Source organism: Desarmillaria tabescens, assembly GCF_030435595.1.
Source record: "Desarmillaria tabescens strain CCBAS 213 chromosome Unknown EV420scaffold_83, whole genome shotgun sequence".
NCBI lineage: Eukaryota > Fungi > Basidiomycota > Agaricomycetes > Agaricales > Physalacriaceae > Desarmillaria > Desarmillaria tabescens.
In genome coordinates, this window is record NW_026848382.1 from 67971 (window position 1) to 78647 (window position 10677).

The 10677-nt window shown below is 45.8% G+C and overlaps 2 protein-coding genes across 2 annotated transcripts; one reads left to right on the forward strand and one right to left on the reverse strand.

The window, feature by feature from the left end:
* Window positions 1–4764: 4764 nt before the first annotated feature.
* On the forward strand, window positions 4765–5845 carry EV420DRAFT_1486209 (uncharacterized protein; the record flags this gene model as incomplete). Its single annotated transcript, XM_060470362.1, has 5 exons — window positions 4765–4853; window positions 4898–4939; window positions 5010–5135; window positions 5298–5769; window positions 5801–5845. The coding sequence occupies 5 exons, from the start codon at window positions 4765–4767 to the stop codon at window positions 5843–5845; spliced, it is 774 nt and encodes a 257-aa protein (XP_060323327.1).
* Window positions 5846–6434: 589 nt separating this feature from the next.
* EV420DRAFT_1650801 (uncharacterized protein) lies at window positions 6435–7526 on the reverse strand (the record flags this gene model as incomplete). The annotated part of the gene is made up of 3 exons (XM_060478499.1): window positions 6435–6774; window positions 6826–7081; window positions 7142–7526. 3 exons carry the CDS (start codon window positions 7524–7526, stop codon window positions 6435–6437), a joined length of 981 nt encoding a protein of 326 aa, XP_060323328.1.
* Between the last annotated feature and the right edge of the window lie 3151 nt (window positions 7527–10677).

Here is a 10677-nt window from a genome sequence, read left to right on the forward strand (position 1 = left end):
TCTAATAAACGCCATAATCCATGCGTGTGTGTTAGAGCTCCTCAAGACGCATGCTTCTTCTCTGTGGAAGAGCTGATGAACAGTTCCTCATTCGAGCTAGACATTCGGCGGGGTGGGATTGAGCATACATTGATGGGGCACTTGATGGGAGTTATCACGGCGCCACATGTCTGTCGCGAAGGTCAGTCTCTTTGAATCCAGGATGTGAAATGAACACCCACAGCCGTGGTACAAGCGACAACGATTAAAAGAGCAAAGATATTTATTCGCTAGGAATGTTTTGGGTCTTCTGGTTCACGGTGCAAATTGGTGTGGCTGTTAGTCCACTTCTGTCCTCCTTTATACTGCTCAGACCCATTGTTCCTATTCAAGAACCATCCTATTCTGGGTTCTCTGAAGCCTTTTTGGGAAACACTAGTGTCATTGTTTGTACGAAGCTGAACTGTGGTTCTTTTCTGAAGAAAGCCCTACCTGCGCAGCGCGCCACAATATCCATGAGGGGGATCATTACATGAAGATCAGGTAAGTAGGTCGCAGATGCTCTGCTTCACTGTGGATCTTGGAGTCCACTTTTAAAGGACTTGAGGTTTATACCCAATGGCTATGATTGATTGTGTAAGACCGGGCTCTCTTGATGACAATAGTTCCGAGCTAAGTCGTATTGGCACTTGGTTGCTGTGCTTTTGGAGTCCCATAAGGAATAAACTGGGTCGCCCAACCTTTACTTGGGATTCATCAGATGTAAGGTCTCCTTGAAATATATCTCTGGCCGAAGCTGTGATCATACTGATTTCATGCTAAGTGCTGATTCTAAGAGTCAAATACATATCAGGGGAGGCAGGCTGCCACGCTCAGATCCAATAAATACCCATGATTTTCATTGTTGTACACCGGCCAGTGAGTCATAGCATCTACAAGAAATAATATTCTCGAGGTTACTGTGGAATTAAATTAGCATAGTTGTCTGAGTGCTTACCTGCTCCACTACTCCATGGCTGGAACGACCCTTATCTTCAAATCAGAATGAATTTATGCCTTTCAATGCGTTACATTTAGAATTTCGAGTCCATCATTTCAGGTTTGTATCACGGTAAGCGATGTGGATCAAATAGTTATCCTGTTGATTATGAAGTTTCTGTTTTTGGAACCGAAGTGTGTAGGAAATTGGGTTACATCGCCTTGGACTCCTGTAATAACTTGCTTCTCCCGGACTGAATTGAGAATCATCCCTCTGATTACATAAGGCATGTTTTGAATTCATCATCTGCAGGAAATTGGGTTTACCGCTGGTTTCACTGGGTTCCCATGCCATGTTACCTGCTAGTTATCTGCCATGCCCATACTGGGCAGGTGGGCCCCACGCATTCAACAATTTATTTTGAGGTCGTTTCTTCATTGACCCTCATAAGTCTTGTATATATAAATTGAATATATTCATATAAACCATGCAGTAAAAATTTGTGGCTCAAAACGCGATGAGGATAACGCTATTCACTCAACACGCAATTCCCCGCCAAAGTTATCTGCCATCAGCCCCTATAGTTATCTGCCATCATCCCGAGTTTCACCCGCGTGACTGTTCTTTCTCTAATCCTGTCACATATTCTGTCCCTAGTCATGTCGCTTAGTTGCTACTATCATAGTGATGTGTTTGTGTCAGTCTGGTATGTTCTTTTTGTGATATAATGTGGGTACACATGCTGAAAGAACTTCTTTGCATAAATAGCTCACATTTTTCATTTTTCAAGCTCTGTCTCCTGCAGCATGGCATGTCCAAGCAGTGTGAAGGATGGACCAAGACCAGACAATGCTCCAAGGAGAGGACAGCCACCAAAGCCACAAGATATTCCATCCCAGGAGGAAAATGGTCAGTATGTCTCATTCCGGAGTTCAGATATTCTACTCACTGTATGCGACATCTGTAGACTCGGATGCAATGATGAATACGAATTTGATGATGAGGAGTACTCGGAGGAGTTTTTGAGGAGGCTGGATAAGGCTGAAAGCAATGCCATAGCCAGTAAGTTGATTCTCCTTTCAATTTCGGAGTTTTTCCTGATTTTCTGGCTGCCTCTTAATGCAGAGCTCAAGCGATTGAAAGCAGAAGCAGACGCCTGCAAGAAACGTCTTGTAGACCTGCAGGAGGCTGTGAATGATCCGCTTAGCTGTATGAACCATTCTTTTCATTGCAACATGGGATACTCATATTTTCCTATAGAACCATTCTTTAATCCACTTGCAGGACCCCTCTCTGATGCGGCGAGTGACGAGGATGAGCACTTGGACTCCCAAAACGAAGCTGAGACACTACGTGTCAGTTGCAATACTGGGGATGAGCCAGCAGCGCAAAGACCTAATGCAAATGATGAACCTGGAGGTATGTCGCACCTTCAAAGTTTCCTTGTAAAAAAATTGAGACGTTTTTCACTAGTGTGGTTCGATAAGCCAAAATATATGCAAGACTGGCTGTACCGGTACTTTGCTACAGTTATACACCCACTTATCCACAATAAAAATGGCGGCAAGATCCTGCTTGCGCCGCCAACATTCACAGAGTCTAAACCTTATGCCCCGCCAACACTCTGGATCCATTCTCCGGAACCTGTCATGTCTCTCTCTGTGCATCGGTTTGAGCCCACCCTTCTCTTCCGCCTACATGTCTTGCTTTGGCTTGTACATTTCTTTGTCGATGTATTATCTTGTCCCCAATACAGAAAACCACTTGAAAAGAATGGTGCGCTGCCACCTCATCATGTCATAGACCTCAAAGATTCATTCTACATCATCGCATGGGCATATTATTGCCGGCAGGACTGCCGCTCACATTTTCATGGGTGGAGCCAGCATCTTCTAAACTCATTACCCCCCATATGTGCATATGGCTTTTCCTGCTGTGCTCTCCCAGAAAATAGGCCTGTCATGCAACATTATCAGGACTCTCCGTGTTGGCAATCAGCATAAGATGGGACCATCCGGTGTTCACTCACTACTGTTTGAAATGCACACCCATCGATTCAATGTAATACAGCTCCAGTATTTAGAGTCAATCTTCGAGTGGCTTCACACTCGAGAATCAGCCAATGCTGATTTGCACAATTACTTTGACGCCTCTATGAAAGTCCCTTTGATCAGAAATTTCAGTGATGTAGATGGCTACAGTGGCTTCATTCCCAGTGAACGCTATCTTACCGCCATGTTGAATAAAGCCATTGAACGGGATGAAGCTGATGCCAACCAGCATACATCTTTACTTGAACCAGACCAGCTGGCTATTGGCGACTCTCACAAGGTCTGCCAAGGCATATAAACTCAACGCGAGTAACAACTGGCTGTGACAGTGACAGGGCTTAGCTCTGCCTGTTCTTCCTCCAACCACTCAAGAAGCTTGCCGCTACTTCTTTGCTCAGATACGCATTTTCTCTGTGAATGCAAGTGCTGATGGCAAAGGCAGAGTTGATTATGAAGCATTTGCTCAGGAATGGAACCAGATGGCAGATGGAACTAAGCGTGTTTATGTCTCTCCGGAGGTCCTGGCTGCATATTCAAAATCATGGGGGAAAGCAAACAATATCCGAGCAATGGTGGACTTGATGTCTGATGGGCTTGAAGAAGTACGTCGCAGCAGTGAAGTATTTGCAGCTGCAGATCTTCCATTCCCAGATTATTTGGCTGGAGATGCGTCATTCACTCATCCAAGTCAAGGTGTGGTTGAAATAGATTCAGAACAGTCACTCCCTCTGAATTTGCCAGTTTCGACGGCTCCCGCTGCTTCGCATTCTTCCTGATTTACTGATACACTGATATCCACCCATCCCACAAGCAGTGGTGCACCTCGATCCACTCCGTCCCCTGCACCTATCCCTGCTACATTTGATGAGCTTCCTACAAGTCCTCATCCAATTCCTGCATCCCGTACTGAACCGGCCCAAAATCAGCCACTAGGTGAGCCTCAATCAGATTCCCTGTCCATAGTTGTTAGAAATGGCAGTTCCAGCAGCCATCAGCACATGGACATGGAAAGAGAGAGCAAGAGAAGACGTACCGTACCTACAGAGGAGAGGAAACGCTGTAATATCCATAGCTGTCGACGCTGCCGCAATGAGACTTGCCCTAGAGGTAATGACATTTTGCGGTGTCAGATTGCATACACTATACCTTGCCGATGGTGCAGGAGACTGGATGAATGTCGGGGCGTCGATGGAGGGAAAAAATGCATGGCCCTCCGGGCTTGAATTAGTGTATGTCGAGGCAGAGAGTGAGGCAAATGAACGGCGATCAGTGTTGTCTTTTAAATATAACATGAACAAACAAACGTGGGTGGTCGCCCATTTTGGCACGCGAAATCTTTCTTTTTTTATTATTTTTCTCCTTTTGGGACCTCCGACACCCAGTGAAATGGATGGAAAACTGGAAATCGTGACGGTATGGGCGTCATATCCAATGGATTCAAAGATGTCTGGATCCCCGGGATATCCATGAAGAAGTAAGTCAATACAATAACAGCAGACGAGAATGGTAAGACAGGCTATTCTTTCATCATCCCTAAGGAAATGATCAAGACCTGTGCATCTCAATACTGTGGCCTGGACACTCTCATCAGTGAGTCACGTATTCCTATTCTTAGGATAGTTAGTCTGCAATTACTCTGCTTAGAAATGATGGTGGTTTTATAGACACTTCGACGTGTTCATAATCCTTGCATATTTTGTTTTGACTGACAGATACTTTCTCCCCTCTCGATATCCCGACAGGTAGCTTGACGACATGTCACAAATTGACCAAGTAACTGCAATACAGTTGTCTGACTCCTGGTTCAATGCAGTTATCATCGAGTCCCTAGCACATGGTGCGATGTATCTTCCAAACTACATCTGCTGAAGTACTGATCGCAACCTAGGTATATACACGGCACTAGTGGCAGTTTTACTGTGGCAGATTTGTGCGTAGTAAACTCTTCCAATGAGATTGTGATAAAATAAGGGCATAGTGCCGATCAACATTCTCCATAGGCATCAGACGAAGGTCCTAGTTGGAATTTCCATCTTCATGTATATCATGGTAACGATCCACATCGCTATGAGATGGTATTATGCTAGACGGGCATTCATCACAAATGGGCAGACAGAGGAAACCAGGTACTTCGCACTCATAGACTCACTTATTGCCAGTGGTCCATTGTGGGTATCGACGATTGCTAGTGTTGTCGCAGGTGTGAATATATTGATGGCAGATTGTGTGATCATAAGTCTTGTGGAAGCTCTCTATAAGATCAATATTTTGATGCGACATTTTCCTAGATTTGGCGGTGCTGGGTCATATGGGGAAGGAATTGGAGGGTCATCGTCCTTCCATCCATATGCACAATCTGTGGGATACGTAAGTCACTACGACTCTGAACATAACTCGAATTGCTCACTATTCCAAGTCTTCGATGTTTTCTTCTTGATTCAAGAGTTGACACCCTTTACTGGTTCACAAGGGGATTCTGCGACTCTGTGGGGAAGCAACTCTATCACATGGGGAGTAGCATACTATAGCATGACACTCTCGACGACAATCATATGTACGGTGCTCATTGTGTACAAGCTAGTTCAAGCAAGAACTACCAGCTTGTCTCTATCCGTTCCCGCTAATCCGTACCACCGAGTCATGGAGATCATGGTAGAATCGGCTGTATTATATGTTGTCACGCTAGTGGTCTACATCCTGTTCATTGCAATGGATAATCCATACAGTCTTTATCCACAAGTTGTTCTGGTTTCTGTTACAGTGAGTCTCGAGTTATATCCTAATCATCAAGGGAAAATTCTCACTGAATTTTCGCAGGGCATTGCGCCGACTTTGATACTCCATAGTGGTACCTACAGATAGGATTTCAATATAAAATTTAGAGCCAGTTTTACCTAAAAGAAAACTGAGTCCCGGTGTACAAGGGTGAATTGCCTAGTCCTTCATCGGCACCTTCCCCTCAGCATTCGTCGTTGAGGGGTCCTTGCTCTGCCTTTTAAGCAGAACACCATTTGGACCTGTCCAATGAGCATTTATTGTCCCATCTGATAGGTCCATTGAATCCACAGCGGAGACATCACTCCTTCGTGAATTCTTGTTTTTTACCTCCTCCCAATGCGGTTTTGGGGCATCCCTGAAATGGCATCGATATTGGCCCTTGCCTTTTTATCTCATGCCATTTCCATTTATCAGTGGGGCACCTCTGGTCCCGACTGAAGTGCCCTGCATTTCTGCATCGGAAGCACCTTCTTTCTTTCTTGAGACGATCCATGTCCATCCCTTCGAGGCGTGACATGCCTTGGGATTGGGAAAGGGAGGGGACCCTCTTCCCTAGTTCTGGGTCTAGAGTCGTGGTCCAAAACACCTCAGATGGTAGGTGTGGTGTGGTCCAGTCTCCCCCAGATTTCTTTGTATCGAAGACGTCTCTAGTGCTGAAGTTCAGCACCAAAGATGTGGATGGTCTCGTCACCTTCTCCTTCCTCCGGGGCTGTTTGGTATTCCTTTCCGATGAGTATGGGGGTGGAAAGTGAGTCCCATGGTTCTTCATAGATGGCCGTTTGGGCCATGGGGTTGGGCCATATAGCCTCATACGAGGTGTCCGGCCAGGGGGATTCCCAACCATCCCCAGTGGTGGGGAGCCAGGTGTCATTGGAGGACATGGGGGGTAGCTCCCAGGATCCCTCTTCAGGGGTGATCCAGAAATCCACTGGAAAGACAGTCCCCCAATCCAGTATCCCTTTTTCCTCGGCCACTCCTCTTTCTTTCCTGGCCAAGTTGTGGATTCAGCCCGCAATTTGGAGAGCGACTTGATGGTACCATTGATATACCTGGCTACAGAGGCCAGCAGATCTTTTTGAGGCGACTTCGGATTCGAGCCGGATGACTTCTGATCCCCATAGAGAACTAGTGTTCAGACTCCAACTGGAGATGTTCCTTTTGGTATCGGAGCCTCCAATGGAGACGCCTGACCAAATGTGGACTCCCCATGCCTCTCTTGGAGTTCTGGGGGAGGAGTAGATTCCCCTGTCGAGCTCTGAGGTGTGAAGCATCGGTTTGGCATCTCTGAATGATTCTGGGGATTCATCTCTTCAATGTCCTCCTGCATCAGTCCTTCCGATTGTGGTTTGGCTACCTTCTTGATCGACTCCCCGGGTCAGGAGGAAAGGATCACCGATCCTTTCAAAGGTGGTTCTTTGCCACTTCATTCCGTTAGCAACATTTTCATCACCCTCTTCCAGAGTTCGTGCATTGGTGAGTTGGTTGTACTCATCAGTGTAGAACTGCTGGATATTGGGGGTATTGGGATTGTCCCAGGATCCCTCGGTATCTTCCCAGTATCCAGTCGCAAATTGTGGATTTCCGGAGTACTGGGTCTGAAGGTGGTTGCCTCCTGTGATGGGGTGAACAGGAGCTGATCCATCTCGTGGGTAGGATCGATCACTGCGGTACAAGGGGTACCTTACTAGGGATGTAAGGGTTTCCAGGACGTGAGTGATGGTAGCATTTATAGGATTCATACAGTCACCGTCGTTGAACAATGGGGAGAGTATAAAATATTTCTGGAGGGGTGAGCAACCCCAAGGATTTGTCATATAGCGACAAGGGTTCCTTATTTGAATGCTCCGGATGCTGTGATCATTCTGTTACTGAAAACAATGATGGCAGTTACGGTAGAGCCTGTTACTCGCCCACTGAATGGGGGTCGGTGCTCTTAAGGGGTATGAGTTGGCCGGATGATGTGGATAACTGCAACGGCAGCTAATAGTGCCAAGGTACTGAAGGTACTTTCCAAGGATAATGGTAGTGCAATCTGAGGAGGTGAGAGGCGCAAGGCTCGTTGTATCACAACGAATGCTCTACGTTCTCGAGGGTACGGTGGGTGCCGTCTAGACGATGGGCTGAAGGTTTCCTTTCTTTGAAAGTATAACAGTGACTGCCTTGAAGTGGTACAGTTACCGTTTGACAACGGTAAGGGTAGTAAGGGCAAGCTTCGGCTAATTGTTAAGCACTAACTCCAACCTTCGCCAAAGCTGGTCTCTATCCTGTCACTCGCGTTCGGTGATTCAGTGTTAGAGAGGCATTGGTAGATTGCGAGAAGTTAGGTGTCACTTATAGCGAAAGTAAGGAGCTTGTAAGAGTTAGGAGTATATAACCTTAGCCGAAGCTGGGGTCTAAGGCCACAGCGTAGGCTAGCTTAAATACATGTTAGACTTGTACTAAGAATAGTGTCTACAAGGGTGCATGCAGTGAGCAGTGCGTTGTTCAACGAATGAGGAGTGAGGACACTAAAAGAAGTGTACTCCCAATGAATGAGAGCAAAGAGCACATATCACCTGCACCTGTGTGGGACTCCATCTGAATGGACTACATCCCATAGACCACCCTCAACTGGTGGTCGACTCTCGTCCAACTACTAAGAAGCATGATGGTGCATGCGGGTCACTGGTCATCTGGGAGGCGGCAGCATGAACTGGGGTGATGGCAGCCGGGTAACCGGGTAAAGAGTGTGCCGGCAGAATATCATGAGTCCAGGAGATAAGATAGGTAGGTCCAGGGTTCCGAGAGATAAGGATAAGATAAGATAAGGAAAATAGGGGTAAAACCATAATAATAGCACTAGTTGCATTGACATCAAGAAGTTCCTATGGCTATAAATGTGTGCTGGTGTTACACGTCTGATTTCCAGGTAAGTCCAAGACAATTGATCAGTGTTGTTGATATTCTACTTTTGATTCTCACTTGAAGCAGAAAGCAGTGCCGGTTGTACAAGGACTAGTATTGACCATCTACAACCTTTCAGAACATTTGTCTAAAATTCGTATCGAGCATTAGAAAACATTTTGAGATATTGGTGACCTTCTGGGATGTGGAATAGAATCAAATTTGAATTACATCTGTTTCAGGTTGCATGTTCTGCAAATGTAGATATTCAATGGAGGAGGCCAAGACACATGTTTCACATACCTCAGGATGCATTTGTACCCTCCCCATATTTGTATACCAAAATATGGTATTTTGATCATTTCTGAAGGAATCTCAAATTGCGCAGATTGTCACTCCACGCATTAATCATTGAACTCCCTCACACTTATCTGCTCACCCTCAATATCACCACTGGTTGCCTCAGAATGATAGTTCATAACCATGTCTTCCAGAATCTTCCAACCTGTCCTGTCAGAAAAGTGTATTTTCTCCAGTAGTTATAGTGGAACCGAAAATACATTTTCTCCAGTAACTATAGGGCTGCCTTTCTAGTCACAGCCAGTGATAGGACCCACATGCATCGTCTCTTGATTACTTTTTCCTGTGCTTCCCATTCCCTTTCACAAAATCTGATCCCATCCCATGGTTCATATAAAAATAATATTACAAGTAGATACATAGAGTAAAGGAATATATTTAGTCATTCAATATGTAGATAAAATATGGCACTGGTGGGCGATATTGATGGCATTGATTAGGAGGCATGGCCAAAAAAGGGGATTATTGCACTGCCATAGTGGCTGATACAAGCAGGAAAAATTGGGTGCTGGGATAGGGAGCAGGCATATGGCAGCTACCACGTCAATCGGCAGGTAGCAGCAGGGGCTTCCATGATTGTGCAACCATGAATTTGGGCACATCTATTATGGTCTCAAGTACCCTTTCAATGGCCAAAAAGATGTGCTTTCCATTGTCGTCGCCTGCCATCCACATCCCGACCTCCCTCGCACCCTCGCGCCCTTCTGCACCTCTCCAATACACCTTATCCCCCTCCATCCCTTAGCTGCCATTTTTCATGACTATGCTTCTAAAGACCTCCACCCTCATGCCATTGCTGTTACCTCCCTGGCTGCCACCGCCATCATTGTCCCGCATATGGTGAGGAAAAGAAGTGGAAAAAGAAGTGGCACAGCCACTTGATCACTCCACAGTTTCATGGACCAGAGCGATTGGGTGAGTGGAATGAATACTGGGGATGCATCCTCTGCCCCATTCCTGCATCCTGAATGCCCGAGAATCATCGGAATGTAATGATATTGTATTATACAGTATAGTTATATACTTTCCTATATATTAAATAAATCCCAGCATTGATTAATATGCATTTTACGGTTGAAAAACCGCATTTTGGTTCATTTGCTAGCATATACTCATTGTATGCTGTTCTATACACTGTAGAAAAGAATATGATGGGCTGCATATGCAAGATTATATAGTATACTATTATGGTTTTACCCCTATTTTCCTTATCTTATCTTATCCTTATCTCTCGGAACCCTGGACCTACCTATCTTATCTCCTGGACTCATGATATTCTGCCGGCACACTCTTTACCCGGTTACCCGGCTGCCATCACCCCAGTTCATGCTGCCGCCTCCCAGATGACCAGTGACCCGCATGCACCATCATGCTTCTTAGTAGTTGGACGAGAGTCGACCACCAGTTGAGGGTGGTCTATGGGATGTAGTCCATTCAGACGGAGTCCCACACAGGTGCAGGTGATATGTGCTCTTTGCTCTCATTCATTGGGAGTACACTTCTTTTAGTGTCCTCACTCCTCATTCGTTGAACAACGCACTGCTCACTGCATGCACCCTTGTAGACACTATTCTTAGTACAAGTCTAACATGTATTTAAGCTAGCCTACGCTGTGGCCTTAGACCCCAGCTTCGGCTAAGGTTATAT